General features: G+C 53.0%; 2 protein-coding genes across 2 annotated transcripts; one reads left to right on the forward strand and one right to left on the reverse strand.

Moving 5' to 3' along the window:
- Positions 1-339: 339 nt before the first annotated feature.
- On the reverse strand, positions 340-2,143 carry LOC128271003 (sodium channel protein Nach-like). The gene is made up of 5 exons (XM_053008432.1): positions 2,132-2,143; positions 1,844-2,017; positions 718-1,775; positions 551-657; positions 340-488 (listed from the first exon to the last, which is right to left on the reverse strand). The coding sequence occupies exons 1-5, from the start codon at positions 2,141-2,143 to the stop codon at positions 340-342; spliced, it is 1,500 nt and encodes a 499-aa protein (XP_052864392.1).
- Positions 2,144-9,074: 6,931 nt separating this feature from the next.
- Positions 9,075-21,605, forward strand: LOC128275715 (inositol-trisphosphate 3-kinase homolog). Its single transcript, XM_053014312.1, has 4 exons — positions 9,075-9,222; positions 12,383-12,478; positions 18,775-18,875; positions 20,075-21,605. The coding sequence occupies exons 1-4, from the start codon at positions 9,091-9,093 to the stop codon at positions 20,901-20,903; spliced, it is 1,158 nt and encodes a 385-aa protein (XP_052870272.1). The 5' UTR covers positions 9,075-9,090; the 3' UTR covers positions 20,904-21,605.
- The last annotated feature ends 117 nt before the right edge of the window (positions 21,606-21,722 follow it).

The raw sequence follows: 21,722 nt of genomic DNA on the forward strand, positions 1-21,722 counted from the left end.
TCTTTAACATCAACTTGGCTGTTTGACGTTCACATCTTCTCGGCCCTCTAAGAACATTTTGAACCACCGGTAAACGCTGCTTTGGGCCAAAATAGTTTCACCATAAGCCACAGTCAACATGTCGAATGCGTCCGCGCTCTTAATTTATTTTTTCACACAAAATTTGATGAACAGCCCATTTGCCATCCATTTTTTGGAATGAGCCAAAATACATCCAAGCAAAACGGCTGTCAAAAATTGACTGATTACTAAAAATGACCGAAAATACAAAATTATCATTACTTTTTGAACACACCTCGTACACGGTCGACTCGGGCCTAAATGTATGCAATACTGGTGCTACTTTGCGTTGTTCAAAACGGCTGTTTGCCCGCAGAATTGTTTGACGTAAGCGTCGAAAAGCAGACGGATGGTAAAAAAGTAGATCATCTCGAAGCCGGTAATGATGCTGAAGCCTAGAAACAGTCCAAGAAGTCCACCGACAGAAGCTAAAAGACGAGATCGGGGTTCATTGCGGTTGCCGTGGCCCAAATTATAACGAACGCCTTACCTAGCGTGCCCAACGAGTCCTGGGGAATGTCCATCCGGTAGTGGATCGCCGTTAGGTCCGCGAAGTAAATGTGCACCAAGCTTTGATTCTTCAGCTCGATGTCTTTGCTGAAACCAGGCAGGAAGTTTAAGGAGTGTGGACACATCGAAAGCCGCTTGGCAACTCACAAAAAAGACATCGCGTTGAAGGAGTAGCGTCGATTCAGGGGCCCGGTAATGATTTCCGCCGGGTATTGCATCTTGGTGCACGCTGGCAAACACCCACAGGGCGGGGCCACCGGTTCATAGGTGACCGGGCCCACCGAGGCACCGATGGCCGGGACCGCGTGCAGGTAAAGCTCTCTGGCACGTACCACACACTCCGTGTCCCGCACTTCGCAGTTCTTGCGTGACCCATTATTGAGCAGATTGTATGGAAGGCATCCGCACCGTGCGTAGATCATCGCCGAGCGACACTCTACCATGCAGTTAACGTAGGAAGAGCGGTTCATCATCCCCCCGAGCCGCTGCTCGTGCCGGCCGTAGCAGTTACGGAGCGAGGGCTTCAGCTTCATCGCATCGTCCGTAGCGTACGTGGCGGACGGGTTGATGGTGACGAACGATTCGGTTCCGGCGAGCACCATCTTGATTTCGGCATCGAGGTCGGGGAAATCGTTCGCGCTGTGCATCATCAGCTTAAACCCGTAGGTGCCGACATCGGTGGCGAAGTACTCGTCCACCGATGGCTGCAACAACACCGTTAGTCCGGTCTGGAACCCACTCGCCATCACACGGCGCGGTTTCTTCGGGACGCTGACGGTAGTTTTTCGGGCGTAGTCCGTATCCTTGCGTGGGCCGTAGTAGTTAAAAGAACAGCACTGACCCTCGGTGGTATTGACCGGCTGGAACAGGTGGTCGCATCGCCACTGGGTTCCCTTCCAGCGGCAACGTTCGATCATCGCCGCACAGGGTGGTGCCAGCTCACCCATCAGCTGCGGTATCTCCAGCCCGTTCAGCACCAGAACGTCGTGCAGCAACTGATAGCTGGCCGGGTCACTTTGGCCTAGCCCCGACACGTGAAGAAACAGTTTGAACAGCTGCGCCAGCTCACCGGCCGTCATGTTGGCCGGCCGTTGCATCGTCTCGGCACGCGCCAGTGCCGCGGAGGCAGCGATTTTGTTCACCGGACACACCGTCACCGCCGGGAACGGGATATTCCAGGTCGGATAGTTCGTTGACTCCATTACCTTCGATGCGCGTGTTTGAAAAACCCTCGTCAGTGCAACCCTGGGGAGCGGTGGTACCACCAACTTACCGTTACCGTCGGAGTTTCCACCTCCCAGGACCACGATATCAGGAGCAGCGTGAGGGCGCTAATGGTAGACGCGACGACGACACCGGCCCAGATGGACCGCTCCGCCACCGTGTACTTATCGCGAACGATTTGACTGTAGCCGTGCAGGGCCGTACTTTGGAACAGCTCCCGCAACTGTCCGGCGAACCAAGTCCAGCAGAGGCCCTTACTTGCCCGGTCCTTTGGCGGCGCGCTGTCAGATTTTTTGCCGTTCTGTAGCACACGTTGCGCGAGCCTTTTCAAGGTTACTTTCCGTGACATCGTGAAATGCCCTTTCGACCACGGTTAGCGAGCGAATGGCCAGGTCGAGTCCACAGACTCGACCCGGGGGCGGTGAAGGCATGATACCCGACGGGACATTAGTGGGCAGTAATCGGCAGCTCGTTAAATTGATGGCACTTACATCTCGTGCCGTGTCCTGTACATCCCAGTGACCTTGGCTCGTCTAGCTATCGATCGATAGCCACCGGCCGGTTGCAACTGGTTCCCTAGCCACCTCTCGGACGTTCCAGTCACACCCTAGTAGTCAGTAGTCAGACTCCTTGAACCAGTCCAGCCCACTGCCCGTGCCGTTTGGTTATGTTTAATAACATCCATTTTACTGTTTTGATTGTCCCGGACTCGAGCAGCGTTTGCGTTGGCGCTTGTTTATACACCATCACGCTGGTGCTCACGCTGGAGATAGAGATAGAGAGTGGAGCATGAAAACCCGATCCACCATTGACGTCAATTTTGACACATTTCACCATCGACCGGAACGTTTCGCCGGTGGACCGTTGGAAAAGCTTTGTTAAGCCCCAGGCTCGACGACGACGATCTTGATTTTGCGCGTGGCCGCGGCTGGGCGTACAATCTCCGCGATCAGCTGGAGATTGAATTGGACAGCCGCCGCAACCGGCGGCCACAAGTTGTGATGCAATCTGATTAGGAGCTTAGCTCAGGCGCCCGGGTCCCCGGGGGTAAACTGATCCTCCGCAGGAAATGCGAGACGTTCGGTCGTTCGATCGGGCGTGGCAATGTAGTTAGCACCGCGGTAGGATCGCTACGGGACGACGGGAGTTTTGTAGCCAATTTGCCTCTCCTGTTTCATTCTTTTCGCTTACATTCGCGCAATATTGCCTAATCGGACCCGCATCGGTTATGTTTCACCCTACGGGTGCCTACGTCACACCATCGGCGCGGATCGGGTACGTTGGCTTTTCCAGGGGCGTCAGTGGTGCAGAAAGGTGGTGACGAAGCCCCCCCGACGACCGTTCCAATTCTTCTTGCAACGACGAATGACGCACGTTGCCGCGTTTAGCTGCACAAACCAATAGTTTCCACCAACTATCGAGGCCTCAAAGTAATAAAATAATTGCATAACTTCGCGAATCTCGGTTGAGCGGGTTCGTTCCCCGGTGTGTTGCGCACGATCCGGCCGAACTCGGGTAGGAGTGAAAAGGAAAAGCTTGCCGAAAATCGGTGGCTGTGGCGAATGAAGACGAGAAAAGGCTAAGACACAAGCGCGCACACACGCGCGCTGTGTTGTGTGTTGCTAAATTATCAAATTGGCACTTCCATCTCAAACTGAGCCAGCCTACTTCATTGCGTAGGCTCCGATTGACGTCATAGCCATCGTCGAGCACCACCGAAGCAGGAGAGATTTTTCTCGCCACCGATGGTTCAGATTTCCACGGGTAAGGCCTCCTCGACACTTGGACCCTAATTGGGGCCAGTGCGGTGCGGTGCCCTGACGATCGCTGATATAGAATCCACTAACGGAACATACGCGGAACGCAAATACCATTTCTTTGTCCGCATAACGTGGGGTCTCACTGGCATGGGTGGCGAATGGTGTTGAAACGGTTTCAGGTTTTATGGTTATGGTTCCCGGGCGGCGGTATGCTTAGGTGACTTGGCGGTCGTGACTCGTGACTTTAAACCATGGGCCGCGATGCGCTCCTGTCGCGCTTATCATTATGCAAACGCCAGCGCCAGCCAGCCAGTCGGGTCGCTGGCCATTCGCTTCGCAGATGGTGTCGGCGGCCAGAAGCTAATAGACACGGTCAACATGCGCGGTCCCGAATTACGGGGTGCGTTCACTCGGGGTGGTCTGGAAGTGGGTACAAAAAAATGGGTCTCCAGTCGATCAGGTCATCGAATGTCGCAGCGCACCCCGCTGGCCCAAGTTTGTGTCTGGCCCACTCTCGGTATGTCTTACGATGTTGACCCTTATCAGAGAACGCGGCTGTCTGACTGACGAATGGCTCGGGTCACAGACATCAAAGTGTGCAGTGATTCCGGAGGTAGCGCATTTTCATCACGCGCCAGCAAGTCACTTCGATCATCGTATCAGTGTCAGACGACGTCAGCGCACTTTCATTTCCGGCCCTGCTCCGATCAGCCAGCATCATCCGACACACCCATCGAGCTAGGACTGCGATTATCGCCCCCATCGGGTCAGTTCAGACCGGTTTGCCCAAGAACGTCACATGTGACATTTTGCGTCGCTCGTAATGCTGCTTCGAGGGATTTCGCACAGCAGACGTCACCGCGCGCATGTTTACTCGTTCATTCGGCACAGCTTCTTTTCGCTTTTTGTCACCTGCTGGGCCGCCACGCCGGAAATCGAACCGAATTCTTTGGCAGCTATTTCCGAACTCTGTAACAGGGGGAAGCGTAGCGATCGACCAACGGACGAACTCGTTGTGGAGGTACTTTTTCTGGAGGAAATCCCACGCGCCAGAAGAGGTGCAAAGTTGAAGCGAAAAAAAGCTGATTCAATGTCTGAGCTGATGTCTTTATTAGCGTCGCTCGACGGATTTACCGGAGGCAATTAAAGTTCTTTTCCCCACAGTAATGCCAACGCCGATGAAAAACCACTCACGAAACCTACACGCCGCGTTCTTAAGATTACCTGAAAAACCTTTAGTTAGTAACCTGTAGTTAGTGAAGGGGTCGACATAGGTTTGGGTTTTGTAACAAGTTTAATAGGAAATACCGTTGTAGTAATCATAATGTAGTGAGGTGACAAGCAACGGAGAGAAGCTAAACTATTCTTTCAAACTGACAATGACTTAAGTTGCGAACAAATAAAATACTACTTCTACACTAGGATTACAGTTTCAATTACTACCTTAAAAAGGAACTTTGAATTTACTTTTACGCAGACAAACGTATCTTTTCGCCCGGGTCCTAGAAAATTTGAATTTGTCATGTTAACCTGCGTTAATTAGTGTATACGAGAGCTGGCCAAAAAGTATCCGTAATTTTGAATTTCCGCGGGTCTAAAAATGGTCTCAGAGGGCCGTGACGAGGGCCAAGAACCAAGTTCGGTCGAATGTGAAGGTTTTGGTTACCGTTTTCTTCGATTGCAGGGGCGTGGTGCATTTTGAGTTCTTGCCAGAGGGTAGAACGGTCAGTAAGGGACATTACCTCCAAGTTATGCGCAATTTGTGCGTAGCAATCCACCAGAAACGCGAATTTTTGGCCAAAAACAACAAACTAATCGTGCCACGGCCTCCGTATTTACCAGATCTGGCCGTCTGTGACTTTTTCTAAAGGACGACGCTACACTACGATTGAGGAGATAAAGACGGCCCCTTTCGATGCTGAACAAGGTCACAAAAAATTATATTTAGAAGTGCTTCGAGGATTGGAAAACACGTTAATGTATACAACCCGTTACAAGTGTATACTATCTGATGGGGATTCCTTAAAGGGGACAAAATAAAAAAAAAACAATTTTTTCTTTTTAACCCCAAGTTTCGGATACTTTTTTAAAAGTTGTCGTATCTATATATATAAGGTTGGGGAAAAAGTTATCCATTATTTTTGGGTGAAATTCAAAACATTATTTAAGATACTTCCGATGGTCCGATTTACGTCAAATATGTACCGTTTTGTTGGAAAATTTGTTGTCTTTTCAAAGGTAGGCTGGAAAGGCCTCTTTTGTAAAAGGCTTAGTCGTTATTAACGAAAAACTGGAGTAATCCATTTTCACAACCCTTTTTTGATCTCAGTTTTTCATCACTCAGGAAATTTTTTAATGCGCGAAAAAGGTGTCAATCACTTAGTGCAAAGTCCGGACTATACGGTGGATGCATTAAAACATCCCAAACAAAATCTCGGACTTTCTGGCGAGTCACTAAAGACGTGCGTGACATTTCGTTTTCCTAATGGAACACAAAACCTCTTCCGTTGGCCGATTCTGGTCGTTTCTGGGCAACTGCTAGCTTTGAACGGTGCAGTTATTGACAGTAGAGGTCTGAAATTTCGTGTTTGGCTGCACGGTAGCAACTCATAATAAACGATTCCTTTCGAGTCCCACCATATACCCAGTAGATCCTCCCTGGCCGTGAGTCCTGGTTTTACTACCGGTTAAGATGCTTCACCACGCTTAGACCAGGATTATTTTCACACAGTATTGTCGTATGTATCCCATTTCTCATCCCCAGTACCTATCCGTTTAAGAAATGGTTCGTTTTCATTCCGTTTAGCCAAAACTTCGCCGATGGAAATTTGAGCCAGCATATTTTTTGGTGTAAATAGGGTGGCACCCAAACATCGAGCTTCTTTCTAAATCCAGCTTTGTGCAAATGGCTTAAAACTATTTGATAGTTAATGTTCAGCTCCTGGTCGATGCTCTGACTAGTAACATGCTGATCAACTTTGATTATTTCTGTGATTTTATCGACATTTTTGATGACGTCTCTGCCCAGGCTTTAACATAAAATAAAGCTGAATAGGGTCAACAAAGCCAAAATTTAACGTAGCGTAGCTGTTAGAGCATCGGCACCATGAACACCATGCAAAATTTCAGCGGCCTAACTTGAATTTTCGCCTTTATCGGACAAAAATTGTAAAATATACCCAATTTTTTCTTTGGTGACTTCCATTGTTTACACCCTATAACTCACAAACGAATGGAACAAACAATAAACAGTGAAAGCATTTTTTTAAGTGTAAAGTATCAGCTTTAAAACAAGCCTAAATTTAAAACTGTACGATCGATACTTCACGAGATATCGATCGCTTAAGTCATCTACCGAGAAAATAATGGATTACTTTTTCCCCAGCCTGATATAAAAATGGTTGTTTGTCTGTCTGTACCGCATTTTCTCCAAAACTACTGAACCAATCCGCGTGAAATTTTGCACAGCGTAGTTTTGTGACCCCGGATTGTGAATAGGAAAGTTTGACCCTCCCACGCCTCCGGGGAGGGGGGGCTCCCATACAAACGTAACATAAAAATCAGCATAATTCGGGTTGTTTTCGAGCAAATCGAACAAAATTCGGCAGATGGGAGTTTTGGGGAAGGGGAAATGTTGTGGTGAAGGTTTCAAACCTCTCCCTCCTTTACAAAGGGGGGCTCCCATACAAAATCTGGGTTAATGTTAGCAAAGTTCGGATAATTTTCAAGCAATTTGAGCCAAACTCAGGTTGTGCGAGTTTTGACATGTATCCAACGGGAAGCGAAAACGGAAGCTGATCGGATACGGCACCGGGAAACGAAGGAGTAACGTAAGGTGGGACGGGAAACTGAACGAATACGCTACCGGGAAGCCCGATCGTCTGAAAAGGAGGAGTAACGGGAAGTGAAAAGGATCGGATACGTCACCAAGAAGTCTCTGAAACGCCTCCCAATCGAGAAAGAAGGATGAAATGAGGCGCAGCGACGCGCGCCGGGAACTGCTAGTAATATTATAATAACCCCACACCGCATACCGTGAACGAAACTCGGGCGCAGTACCCTTTGGGGCGCCCCACGAAAAGCTCCCGAAAGCGCGGAGCTTCGGCAGAAACACACCGACAATCGGGAGCTTACCGACGTCACGAACTCTCGCACCACGCATCACAGCCCGCGGGCCGCGCGCGCACGAGGCCGCGAGACTGTTGCGCAAAAAGAGAAAACAACGCAACCAAACGGCTCAGTTTGAACGCAGAGCTCCACCGTGTCGCAGCGCTCGAGCGAGAGCCGTCCCGCGGTGGAACCGATCTCCGTCTTCGACGAAACGAAAACCAGTCAAGTTAATACCGAAATCGCTACGCACGCAGCGCAGTTTAATTGGGCGCCGCTATTAAGTTTGTTGAGACATCGGGTTCTCCAAAAACAGTGTCAATAGTGACGGTATCGAAAGCACCAATCCATTCAGTGCGTTAGATCGTGGAAAAGGGACCAATCTCTCCTCCAGCAAGCGCCTCTCACGGGAGTTTCCCAGTGGATCGCAGCAGAAAGATCAAAGCTTCGTGCGCCAGCTACGTGAGAAAACTAGTGAAAGTGCCGCACCCTTCGCCGAAGAAGTTTACACGCCGTTGGTAACAGCGGAGAAAACAAAAGCAACAAGAAGACACAGTCCTTGCCCACCGGACGGGGCGTGTAGTGGCCAGTGATAGTGGCAATCCCAGAATATACCAAAGTGAACCTGTGTATTTGCTGATCGCTCCCCAAGCAATGGGAAGGAAAATAGTGTGTTAGGGTTTCCTCCGTGCGGAACCCAGCATTGATTACACACAATCAATATTAATTAAGCAAACGATTATTTCGTACCAAAGTGCCACAGAGTGGAGCAGGGTCACAGAGCGAGACCCGGTGGCTGTGTGTTTTCCCGGCAAAGGTCCCACCGGGCGTGTGATATGTTTGCGCGCGGGAAATATTTACATTCGCCGTAGTTCCCCAACTAGGGCGACTCCTAGGGCAGCCCTATCCACTATCTGGGCCGTGCCAGAAAAACAAGAGCATAAATTTCCTGCCCCGCCTTCCGCTTCCTATCAAGTGATCCCGGGCCGCGCCATTTGCGGTGGCGGTGTCTGAGAGGTGGGCGTGCGCGAGTTGAGTCGAGTGGAGCGCAACGTATCCAAGTGATCTTCAACGAATGTTGTTGCTAGAGGATCGAACGTTCGATTTTGGACACACGTAAGTGACCGGCGTTCAACGAGCCGAGCCGTGGATGTAAACCTGTTTCCAAACCCCTTTTTTGGACTTAATGTTATGGGTTCCGGAGCGGCGCACTCCAGCGACCCACTTGGCCCCAGTCGGGCTACCAGTTCCGCGCCGCGACACATTTGCACATTCCATAACTGAATAGCGCAAACAAACAACTCGCGTGCCTACGCGACCTGGACAACAGTGTTGCGACACCATTGCGCTGGACGCACGACGCGACGAGAGCAGACACCGCCCGCTTCAAGCGACACCCTCTCAACGCCAAGATACGACGCCCCGCGGCATGACTTCTTCCATATTCCTCACCATGGCAGGATGGACCAGTGACAAGTTTCGTCTCTCCTGTATCGACAACAATGGACTGAAGCGCACCCTGCTCAAGATGCTGATACTGGACAATGGCACGAAAAACACGGTAAGGCCCGGGGTGCGTCACTTGGTGCAACCTATCAAACCCGTCCGAATAGGGAAGCCGTTACGCTTCAACGCTGGCGAGGCGCTTCTAGCGGAAGAGGAACTCGCGCTGTGCGGGTTTCGAAGTCTAAATTAATTCTACATTCTAAACCCCTCATCAAACGGTTTCGGTGACGCGTATCGTGACTTTGGGCCGTTCGGTGACCCGCCGTCGATTACAAGTTCGATTTTTCCGGAAACGGGTGCTCCTGGGTTGCTGGGCTTTCGCGGTTTGGCGGCAGAATGTTAAACACTCCGACGGTGACGCACAACATGGCCCCGACAGGTGCCCAACTGGTTGGCAGACTGGTTTTTCAAACCGCCGTGAAGGCCTCTTTGGCGCTCACGCGGATTGGGCGGGCTCGTCTTCGTCACCGGCGGCACAGGGTTGGCGGCTACGCTTTTGGGGGCCACCTCGAGCCACCACTTTCGAGTTCTAGACGATTTACGTAAGCGGTGTCAGCTCTCGGCGATCTCTCAAGGTTAACGCGGGTCGGCGAACAGGTCTCGTCTGAGCGCGATTTTGAAGGCTCCCAGATCTGGGTCTCGAGATCGCAGCTAGGGATGCTCTGCCGAATGTCCACGTCACAGCGGGGCAGTTGAATGTACCGCTCGCCGTTCGCGCAACGACGCAATAAGCCGCGGTACGAACCCGTCACGATCGTGGACGACTTTCATTCACAGCCGCACGCTAAAAATGGCCTTCCGCAAACATTGGGTGTGGGAAGTGCGGACAATGCGCGCGCGCGCTCGCGTGTGTGCGGATTCCGGACACATGCCGGAATGCTAACGAGTCTGGAAATAGCATTAGCACCCCCGATTGGACATCGATCGGCGGAGGCGCTGCCTTCATGGCCCCGTGTGCTCGATCTTGCCGTGCCGCGCGAGATCGTTATGGTATGATTGATGGTCCTTTCTTCTGCGGGCAAAGCGTCTTCGGGCACCGCTAAATCGCCATTACACAGGCGGCGTCACTGTTGGTGGATCGTGTTAGGAGCCGGACGTGGATCAACCAGGTCCACAGCAGACACCGGAACGTGGATGGCTTCTTATCGCTCGTGGAGCTCGGTCGCGGTCGCCAGACCGGTTACATCCGGTTGTAAAGGTGCACCTGGTGGGCTCGTGGCCGGTGGCTCCACAACACCAGAGAACACAATTGCTTCTCGAGCCACTCGAGATCATACTGGTGCGGACCACTCACTGGAACACGCAAATTAATCTAGCATTAAGCGTTACGAACCGGGCCAACATAAAGGGCCAATGGAACGATGTTAATGTAGCACACACACCGGACACAACGGAGAGCATTGTGGCCACTGGACCGTGCCGATTGACGTCAGCAGCGGCGGCCCCCGATCGCTCTGGACCGAGACCGTTACATGTGTTTCGCCGCCTCGGTCTCAATCCCCGGCTGCCGGATGCAATCTGCACTCGGGCCCGCAACGCCAGGCGCTGCCAGAAACAGCAACAAGGGAATTGTTTTGTAAATCCCGAGGACCCCGAGCAGTCAACTCAAACAAACAAGAACAAGCCCCAAACAAACCCTTTTGCCGTGCCAATTAGCCGTGCTCGCCGGACAACGGAAACACGGAGACACGTTTCCCAAACACACGTCCGGTGCGGTGGGGCGATCTGATTCTAATCGGACCTCGGTCCAACAAAAACGGCAATCGACGAACGATCGATCGATTGTTCGCGGGAAGCAAAATAATTTTAAAACATCCTGAGGTTCTGGCAGGTTCTGGCAGGTAGCGGCCTTGACACGCCGCCGCCAGGCCCGGAAGGAAGTCAGCCCCAAATTGATCCACCGCTCGGTCGCTCGCCCCGGGGCCCACCAGATAGCAAAACAGAATTATCATCACCTTCGGCAGGTAATTATCATCTGCTGGCCGCACCAGCCTCCGGCAAGGCAAAACCATAACGTCCGGCCACCACTTCTCGCGTTAATTGCTCGCAACCGAGTTCGGTTGCGTCTCCTAGGCGCTCGTCCACACACATTTGAATTCTATGCTCGTCGCCACCGTATGTCCTTGAGCGCCTGGGCCTGTCGAACGTGACCGCTCGAGAGGCCCACACTGGCAGACACGAGCGAGTGGACTACCTCAACCGATGGCCTCCGTCATCAGTTCTCCAGTTGCCAGTTGGCCTGGGACACCGGGCGGGAGGGAATATCTTTTTACATTTTCACGCCCCATTAGCCGCCTCCGCCGACGCCGCCGCGGATCGATCTCATGGCTCATTTAACGTACGGTCCTATTATTACTCAATCGATTTGTATGATTTACATCACTAGCTAGTAGGCTGAGGTTTCACGCCATCGTAGCGCCAGCCACCGTTCGCTAACCGCACGACGACGACGAGCTGGAAATGAGGAATGCATCCGCGAATCGCATCACCACGACGAGAGATCCACGTCAGCTACCGCTTTGTTGCGGTTTGCGGTCCGAATTAGAATCCCAGCCGGCAGGCTCGGCCCGTCGGTTATCGATTTATTGGCAGTGCACACCCTTTAGGTGCTCTCTTCCGACACGTCACGAGAAGCCCTGCGAAGAAGTGATAGAGTTTAGCACCCTTTGATTTTGCATACTGCGATTAGAATGTTATCGGAAGCGTGAAGAGAACCTGGTGCGGGGATAGGAATCTGAGTAGGCGATATGATACAAACACACACACACACCGCCATCAGGACGACGCGGACGCACACGGAGACTCCATCGCAGGCCCTTTAATCAAGCGATCGTATTCCTTCAAACGATCGATCTCTCGCTCTCTCTCGCGCTATCCAATCGAGCGGTGCCTTTATTATTGATTTTATGGATCCGGATCCGTAAGAGCTGTCAAAATTTTGCCGCAAAAATATTGTGCTCGTGATCGGCAACGATCGTGCAAGTGGTTTGGAGCCTACATTTGGGAGCGGTGTGTTTCGATTTTGGAAAAACCCCTTCAAATTCCTCCCGCGGGTGGGAAGCAGAACCGCGGAATGGTACGGACGACGAATCCGTTTGTTGTTGATACAGTTGATCGGTTCGGCAGAACGTGCCGCTGTTCGTGCTGTTTTTCGTGCCTCAAATGCACACACAAACTCCAAAGCTAACTCGCCCGTGTGTTTTCTTTCGTTGCAGAATATCGAAGCGGAACGCGGCGAGTATCGGGTCGAGCAGGGTGTGCCCAACGGTGGCAGTGCCAACAACAAATCGCTGCTCAGTTTTCTCGCAATCGTAAGTTTCCTGCGACGCCATCGACGGTCGTCCGTCTTCAAACACCGCCACATTTGTTTGCATCCATTTGACTAGTAGAACGGTGCAACCGTACGTGTTAAGTTGATCGAACGGTGTCTGAGCTCTGTTATTGTCCGCCAGAAGGCACCCCCCGGGTGTAGTATACAAACAGCAGCGCACCCAAACGAAACTATCCTTCGGCCCGCGACCGGCTTGTGTCATCCACGGAGCCAGGGCCACGGAAGCGATTAAAATGCATGCGCAGCGCGCTCCGGAGCCATGGTCCTACTGCCCTACTGCTTGGCTGACAGTTGGCAAATTTATTGTTTCTTCAACTGGCCAACGCGCGGTGCACGATGAAGGTAACAGCGCAAAGCAAATCACCCGGCGCACCTTACGTCAGTCCGTGTTTCCTTGGCGGTATCCGGAAGTCAGCCGGTTCCCCCGGGCTCGGTCTAACGGAGGCGAGGAATCTTCCGCCGACGGGCCGGATCGCCGGACCACCGTGGATTAGACCACCGTTCAAGGATGATCGTTCACCCGGCCTGGGTGTTAGAGTCCGGCGCCCCGCCATAAACCTGCTCTCGTGCCCTCGGTATGGTCAATGCCGCCGAGAAGCAGCCGGGGACACACGTGCGCACTTACGGCCTGCGACCGGCAGTAGTAATATCTCATCTTCGCCCCGGTGATGATGGCATTGGAGGACCCGACCGGTCGGCATTGCATTACAATCGTCCCCGATGCGTAACCGTGGGGGATAATGCTTGCCCGTGCGCATCCATAATAACGCTCGTGGGCCACATGTCAACAGCGCACCCGGTCCCTGGCGGTGTCATTGGCTAGTGGAGACACCACCCGAAGACATTGGGCGTTAATTATTCACCCCAGCCCGTCCGTCGGTGGCCGCCATTCGCCCGGGGAGGGTACTATTTCTTGGCCACCGCTTTCATTGGGCCCGCGGCCCGCGGGTGAAGGGAAGATACGCGCGAGCGTGTACAGTTCATTCGCATCGCCCGGGACGGAGCGAGCGAGAGAGTTCATTGTTACTAGCGGCTGGCAAGGTTTTTACCGAGAAGGCCCTCCGGGGGCCGTTATCCGGGCCTGCTACTGACGTCAGCACGTCAGAGCGTTTGCTAGATGGAGAAACTCGAGCCACCTCGACCACAACACGGGCTCCAACACTCGCTTCGTGCGATACGCGGCTTTTCGCCGTGTCTCTGCCGGACATTGGACGTTTCGTTTCGCTTCGGTTTCGCAAGTGTGGCCGCGGCACGAAAGAAAGTGAAACAGCGCGGACCACGGACCGGAGCGCGCGCGTGCGTCATCGGCCACGGACGTCCGCATTCCTTCGCCTCGGCTCCGGGAAGCGGATGTCGTGGCGCGGTGCCGATCTTCCCACAAATCCGATCGTCCGCGGCCCACTTTTGCGACGAAAGTAGCAACTTTTACTCGGATGCACCGCACACCGGATGAACCGCTATCGAGAGCCGGTGGTTTGGATTTCGGTCACATGTTCCGGCTGGCATCGGTGCCACACCATGCCACAGCTGGCCTTCGCCTTCAACGCTCCGAGCGGGGGGTGTGAAAATCATCTGAGATGACTTACGGGAGCCACGCGTTCCCCTGGTTGGCCACACGAATCCCCGCGTTCGCCCTCTCCCGCTCTCTCTATCCGTCTGTCTGTCTGTCGGTCTCTGTTTCCGTCCGTAAAGTGCCACATTGCACGTACGCCTTGCCGACGAGGCAACCTTTCCCACTAATCTCGGTTGTAATTTATCTGAATTGCCCGCAATTAGCATACGGCAGCGACGGTGCCAGGCACACCGTAGAATTTTACGGCCAACAGAGTGCACAACACCGCAACCCGGTCGTCCGCCCGAAGGGTTCCCCGACCCGGTTCCCCGCAGCACGCAGCCATAAAGGGCCCCGGGGCGCGTTATGATTTAATTGGCAGAAATAGAAACGATCAAATTAAAGCGTGTCGCCTGTTCGGGGCGGGCGCGATGACGATCCACTGGCGATCACCTGGGAGGTCGCAGGCACGCTACGCGATTCACATGCTCTGCATGTGACCACCCAGACTGAAACGATTGTAGAGCGATAATTGGAGGTGCGGTACGTTATTAAGGCGCGGCACGACCATTCGATATTGCCACTCGATGACGCACCGGAGCGTCCGTCGAAAGCGGAATGCACAGTCGCCCCTGCAGGATGGATGGGTGGCCTAGAAAGTCCGATTGCTAGCAATTACCGGCTACTAACCAAGGCAGAGGCCTTTAAAGTCATACTTTTTGTCGAAAACGGCTCTGAACGCAATGCGTCTGCCAGTGAGCCAAAATGATAATATTCCGCCCGAGACGTTGTTCCGTCCACATCCTCTGGTGGCACACAATGACTTCTCCTTGAGAACTCTCCGGAAGAGTGAGCCTTCTTCTAATGGTCCACATCCGTTCAATCTTAGGCCACAATTTAGGGCCGCCATTTTGTGTGTTCCAAGCTCACGCTACCATTTACCACCAGGCCGACCATTTTAGAGCCCAACGATTGGCCAACGATTGGGGACCTTCACCGAGCGGAGAAACATTCTACGCAGAGCCTGCCAGTTTCTCGATGAGGCTCGGTTATGCCGTCAGAGCGCGAGACTGGCCAGCGTGATGGAAGTGGAGCACTTCGGGCAAGGTTGTGTAGGTCCCGCGGGTCGTAGCGCGATGGACACCACCGTTATCGCCGATGGCGCCTAACAATAGGGCATTAATTAAAAATAGCTCCGTGCGTAGCCCGCCGGAGAGCCCACTATCGCCGGGCTGGCCCTTGCCGATTGACGCATGAGGCGCATGATGCAGCTTCGGATGCCCTTTCCGTCGAGCGCCAGTTCATCATCGGCCAGCTTCGATAAGCCTTGGCCGATAGGATTACGCTAGCCCGTCAAAAGACCACAGAGAGGCTCGATGTATTACATTTAATTGAACGCCGCCGAAATGAACGAACAGCATCCGCATCAAGTGGCAAAGTGGCCAACGTTCGCCTCTGACCTTTTGTCGGCCCCCGCTCCAATCGTGGCGCTTTTCAATTGAAGGTGAAACGGATCACCAACATTTCGGTCAACATTGATTCGTCGAACGGACCGCCGGGTGACAACTACACACGGCTGCGCCAGGGCCACAGGCACGCTGGTGGCCTTCGCATTGACGTCAATGCGGTGTTATCAATAAGTGTATGCAAAAAAGTGGTCCTGCCGACCAGTTTCGCAAGCCGGACCGGCCCCCGCCCGATGCGATGTCGATGGCGGGGACAACGCGACACTGGCCGGTGCAGTACGATATGCCTCTATGTAAGGCTCCTGCCTGGGGCGATTAGACGATTGACGGTCTTATCATCCCAAGGACCTCGGCCACTTTTTTGGGACAACCCACTGACATAAAGGCGGCTCTACCTACGCCCACAGCTTCAGCAGCACCCTGCCGGTGCCTCGTACTATCACTCCAGCAGCAGCAGCAGCAGCAGCTCGCGTGCTTTGGGATCGTGACCAAACATGGCTAAGAGATACGGCGCCAGCAACCGATCTGCAGCAGTTACGTCCTGTTGCTAACGTCGGTGGTGGTGACCTCCACGGCGCTATGTTGTTTAGCTCGAAAGGCTGATCTTCACTTTCAGTAAATCAACTCGCCGCGAGTTTTGGGTCACCAGATTAGAAGTTCCGCTCGCTGTCTTCCCTGGAGCTGGACTAGCCGTCGGAGCAACTCGAAGATGAATCACAACATCCGATCTGCTGTGGCGCATGATTCACGCGCAAGTCTGTTTACGCAAATGCCGTTTTTGCAAATGGACAGAGGGAGGGCCGAACCTCATCCTCGGTGTGAACCACTTCCCCACCGTGGCGTTAGGGTGTGTGATTTACACCGAAAGTTACAGAAAAACGCGAACCAGAGGAGCAGAGCACGCAGGCGGCAGTTATTGAGGTGTTGATTTATCACCCCTCCATTACCCGGTGGCCAGCCAAACTGCGGATAATTATGTCGGGCCGGGCTTTTTGCCCCCCCCCCCGGCGTTGGTGGTGGTGGACTCCCTCTGACTCATCTCATCGCCTACACCGAGTGGCTTCTAATAGCCGCTCCCGCCCGGGGCCCGGACACGATATTAGCGAGGAATGAAGGATGCCCGGAGAGCGTCATATAACAGTTACCCCAGCGCACAGTACAGTTGTGGCGACTTTACAAATTCCTTTAGCCGCTTCACAAACACCGACGGCCTTGGAACTACGACTTAAATGAAAGCATAGGCCGCGTTTGCTGCTCTTTGAATAATCAAATTGCGTGAAGTAGTGTAAAGATGCCCCGGCCAGACGTGCCGTCGATATAGAGCGGCTGTGGCCCCACTAGTCATCTACATTCCGGATCTGGAAAGGCTCCCCGGGTGGGGTTAGTGGTAGTTACACAAAGCCCCGATCTGCCCAGGTGAAGCAACGCCGGAGCCACAGCACGGCAGCAGCAGCAAAAAAGAGAGGCTCTGGCTGGATACGACAATTTAAGCCCCCGTTGCTCGTTTGACGTCAATCGGTTCTCTTTTATAGTGGAGAGGGGCGAACGAGCGAGCATAGCAGCGCAAAAAAAAGGAGGGCGAACGCACGCACACCGCGGGCGCGGCCAAGCCACCGCCGGAGTCGCGTGCGATCTAAGTACATGCTGCACACGCAAATTCCCAGGCAAAAGGGGGAGACCAGTACAGGCCCGCGGTTGCAGGCCACTTGATTGCTGTGGTCGATCCTCGCTCCGATCGCCGATCCTCGATTGATTCGCGAGGGAATCTTGGCGCAGACTAACACCGCGACACCGCATTCCATCAGCTGGTTCCAGCCAGCGGAAGCCCAGCACTCTCTGGCGTGTCACTGAACCCATCGCGAACCCGCTGGGGCATCCTATCAACACACATAGAGCAATGAAGCATCGCGGGCGCCGAACGAGAACAAGAAATGCGGCCCCACGAATGACGTCAATCTAGCGGCGAACCTTCCCGATAATCGGTCAGCCGGCAAGCCTCAGGCGGACAGCTCCCTGCTACACTTTCTTGCTCTCTCTCACTCTGCCTCTCTCTGTGCGCCGTGGCGCATCAAACGGTCATTAACGATCGTGCACGCACTTTCTGGATCGCCGCCAATCGGTAGCCCGAAGAACCGCAAGGAAGTGTGAAACTTGCCCACTCGGCGGCCGGTAGTAATAACTTAGCGCCAGGCACAAGGGGCGCAAAAATGGCGGCGTTGCATAAATTACTTCCCGTGCGCGAATTATGAACCGCTTAAACGCCCCGCAAACGCCATGATGCAATTTACGGGAGCACTGAAAATCGGAAGCTATCATTAGCTCCCGGGGTTTTTTTTGTTGCTCCGATCCATTCCATGGTTTCGATGGTTAATTGAAACCACCCGGGGTCTGTGTATGGAAGTGGTAATGTGTGGTGGCCAAATTGCGGGACCCACTCCGGGGCCACCAAAATATTGATACGGGCGGGGCCAGCTATTTAAAGACTTGCCGCGATCGCGCCCACCGAAACTAACGACGACGTGGCAAACATGATGCCTAATGTTTTGTTTGGATTCAGCGTGGCGGCATTTGCTTTCTTCTTCACCATCCGGTGCCGACCACCTTCTTTTTTTTGTTGGTTTGAATGGCCAACAACCATCCGCTTGGCTAGGCCCAAGAATGAATAACAAGTATGCGGCCGTAGCAGTTCTATGTTTTCTACTCGTCCTTGAAGCGAATGCTAATGAGAAGACGATCGACAAGGGGGCGCACATAAAAAAGGTGTCCGGACACCGCGGTTCTCGGCTCGGTGCACTTTCGCGTGTTCCCGTGGTGGTTCCAGTCACCGATCACGGTGCTGGTGGCCAAAGGTTTTTGTCACCGAACATCAACTTCCTCGAGCGGATAGTAAAAACGACTCGTAAACGGGGCACAAGACAGGGCACACTGCCGCACGGCCACAGATATGCGCCGGGGGCTGGAACTCATAAGTTTAAAGAGAAACCAGACCCCTCCCTGTGTGCTGTTCTCCAAAGGTTTACGCACAGTTAAACCTTATCTAATCTGGAGCTCGTCAAAAGTCAACGCCAGGCGACAACGTACGCGCCATTAAGACTTTACCGGGCACAGCTCACCGTGAACACGTAGATGTTGAGTTTCGCTAAGTGTCGCACTCCTTCACAGATGGTGACCCAAACTGCCCTTCTCTAGTACGGTGGTACTGTTTTCTAGTGTTGGACTAACATTCGACTTTCTGTTTGCTTTTCCGCTTTCTCCTAGAACGCCCTCGAGCTCAGTGCACCTGCCAGTCCGGTCCTGTTGGAATGCAACGCACCAACCGTCCCGACGGGATGGTTGCAGCTATCCGGTCATCCCAAAAGGTAAGCAAACGCCAGGTTTTCGCAACCGAAACCAAGCACCAAATCAGTCTCGATAGCGATCGCCAGATCTGCGCTTTGATTGATTGATTGTGGGTTGTTTTGTGTGCTCGTGAGGTACCCGAGGGCTGATGGGTTTGTTTGAAATGTCTTGCAACCGAACCGCGGCAGCATTCTGGCCTGCTGTGGCCACCGGTGCTGATAAGCCATCCGACTCGCCGTCAGTGATAGATCGGTCGGGCGGGCGGGCGAAGATCGCTTAGGCACACAGCTTAGGCGATCGCGAATCGCTGTGACGATTGTAGCAGGCGCCGTCTAGACGGGCGCGAATCGACGAGCTGCCGAGATGTGAAACGCGCACGAGTGAGATGTGCTGCGGTGAGTGAGTGAGGTCAAACCGCGCTAGCGTTCGCCCCGATCCTCACAGCGAAACCGCAGCTCGTTAAGATACGCGAAGCACGATCTGTACTCGCGCTTCGCGTTCATATCGCAAGTTCGTTACGCACCCCTCGCTAGAAGCATGCAAATTACTCAAAATGTCACCCAAATGTGTGGTTCGTGCCGGTCCGACGCCGGTGACGTCAAGCGGCAGCGATCGGGTTGGAATGTTGAAAGATCTCCACACGCACACACACACACGCCACGCCAGACGATCGCCGGCAGTGCACGTTTGCGTATTTAGCGCCTTCGCGAAGATGGTGGTAATGCGCACCATTGTCCGCACCATTGTGGGGAGCTTTCGAGGGAAGCGGCGAGCTTCTGTGACCCCCGCAATCGGTATGTAATTGGAAAGAAAAACAGAACCAATTCCAAAGTACACACTCCGGAGGGTTTCGTCAAACACTATTCGCTGGAATCGCACTGATCGACCGTGTTGCGGCGTGCGTGTCGGCGATCGTGTCGATCACCTAATAAGCGTTCGGGGCTCGCGTGATCGATCGCGGCTCGTTGTAGTGCCGTTTAAACGTTTTTTTAATGGCTGTTCTTTTTTTGTGTTTGTTCCTCATTTGCCTATGAAGAGCGCCAGTGTCCAAACATGTCGCTTGTTGTTATTATTTAATGGTCTGTCTGGGGCTGGTTTGGGGTTTTTTTTCGGGAAGGCTTCAGAACATCGTGTTGATCAACAACACGATCTGACCAACGAATCTTGCGAACCATAAACAATACTAACAAAGGCTCTCTCTCTCTGTCTCTCGCTACAGCATAGCACCGATGGCTAACGGAATCGTGCGCAAGCGTGTCTCCGGACCGAACGACACCGAGCTGGTGGCCTACCGCCAACTAATGGTCGATCCGCACGCCGTCAAGGTGGTGCCTAAATTTCTCGGCGTCCACCAGACCGCCACCGACCATTTTATCGAGCTGCACAACCTGCTGAATGGGTTCGTCGAGCCGAACGTGATGGACATCAAGATGGGCTTCCGGACGTTCACCGAAAGTGAAGTGAGCAATACGGCGCTACGGGAGGATCTGTACAAGAAGATGGTATCCGTCGACCCCGGCGCACCGACCGCCGAGGAGCACCGACAGCGGGCCATCACGAAGCTGCGCTATATGCAGTTCCGCGAGAACATGTCGTCCACGGAGGAAAAAGGCTTCCGCATCGAGGCGCTCAAGATGCGCGGCAGTCAGCCGGTGACCGACCTGAAGACGGTCAAAAGCAACAACCAGATTCAGGCCACCATCGGACACTTTGTCGGTGGGCGGCGCAGCGTAGCGAAGGACATCACCAAACGGTTGCGGCAGATGCGGACGATGATCGAAAAGTCGGAGTTCTTTCACCGGCACCAGGTGCTGGGCAGCAGCGTATTCATCGTGTACGATGACCAGCAGGTCGGAGTGTGGTTAATCGACTTCGCCAAGGCGCTACCGCTGCCCAAGGGCGCGAAGGTAAACCATCGGACGCGCTGGCAGATGGGCAACTGCGAGGAAGGCCTGCTGCACGGGTTCGACGAGCTGATCCGCACGATGGAATCCGTCCAGCAGAACGTCCACGCGCTGCGCCACCAGTCACGCGCGACGGATGTCTAGGGAGGTGGAAACGGACAAAACCCTCAACGAAGGCTGGTTCCTTCACCCAACGTCAGACGTGAAACTAGTCAATATTTTGTGTTGTAAGCATAGGCAGAAGAAACACAGAAGAGTCCTCACCCGGCTGCGGGGGTGCGAAGGCTGTACGCTATAGGTAGGCCAATCCACTGATAAGTGCGCGGAAAGACTGAGAAAAAATTCACTGAAAAGAAAACGATAATACTAGATGGGGTTAGGTCGAGTTGAATGAGGAGACCACAGGGAAAAAGAGCAAGAGAAAGTATCGCGTTTTGTTGAAGCCAATAGTTCAGTCCTTTTTCCATATTGGAAAAAAGGTGTACGGTAAAATAGGGACAGCGAAAAGGGAAAACAGAACAGAAGGGTGAAAACTATGTGCGAACTGTGCGGGGAACCAGTAGACGGTCGGACCGTATCCTTTTATTGTTGTTTTCTATTGTCTCCGGACGTCTCCGTAGCCCGTGATTCTGCTTGGAACCACTTAAACCGAAACTCACTGTAGTGCGCGGGGCTCAGCACGTTCAACGGTGAATCGATTAGGTGAATGATAGTTTTAATAATGAAAGTGATGAAACGGAAACGTGTCGAATATCAAGTGTATCGAAATCTAATACAATTTGTGTTTATTATTTAAAGAAAAAATGAAAATCTAATTGTTAATAAAAGGAAAATTATTATTGTGTATGAAGTCGGTCTCTAGCGTTCTGAAATACGAAAGAAAACTGCATTAAAACCGAGTCTTCGCACTGTGTTCCGGAACCGACGTTCAGTTGACATTCCTTTAATTATAATTTATTCATC

Source organism: Anopheles cruzii, chromosome 3 (genome assembly GCF_943734635.1).
Source record: "Anopheles cruzii chromosome 3, idAnoCruzAS_RS32_06, whole genome shotgun sequence".
Taxonomy (NCBI): domain Eukaryota; kingdom Metazoa; phylum Arthropoda; class Insecta; order Diptera; family Culicidae; genus Anopheles; species Anopheles cruzii.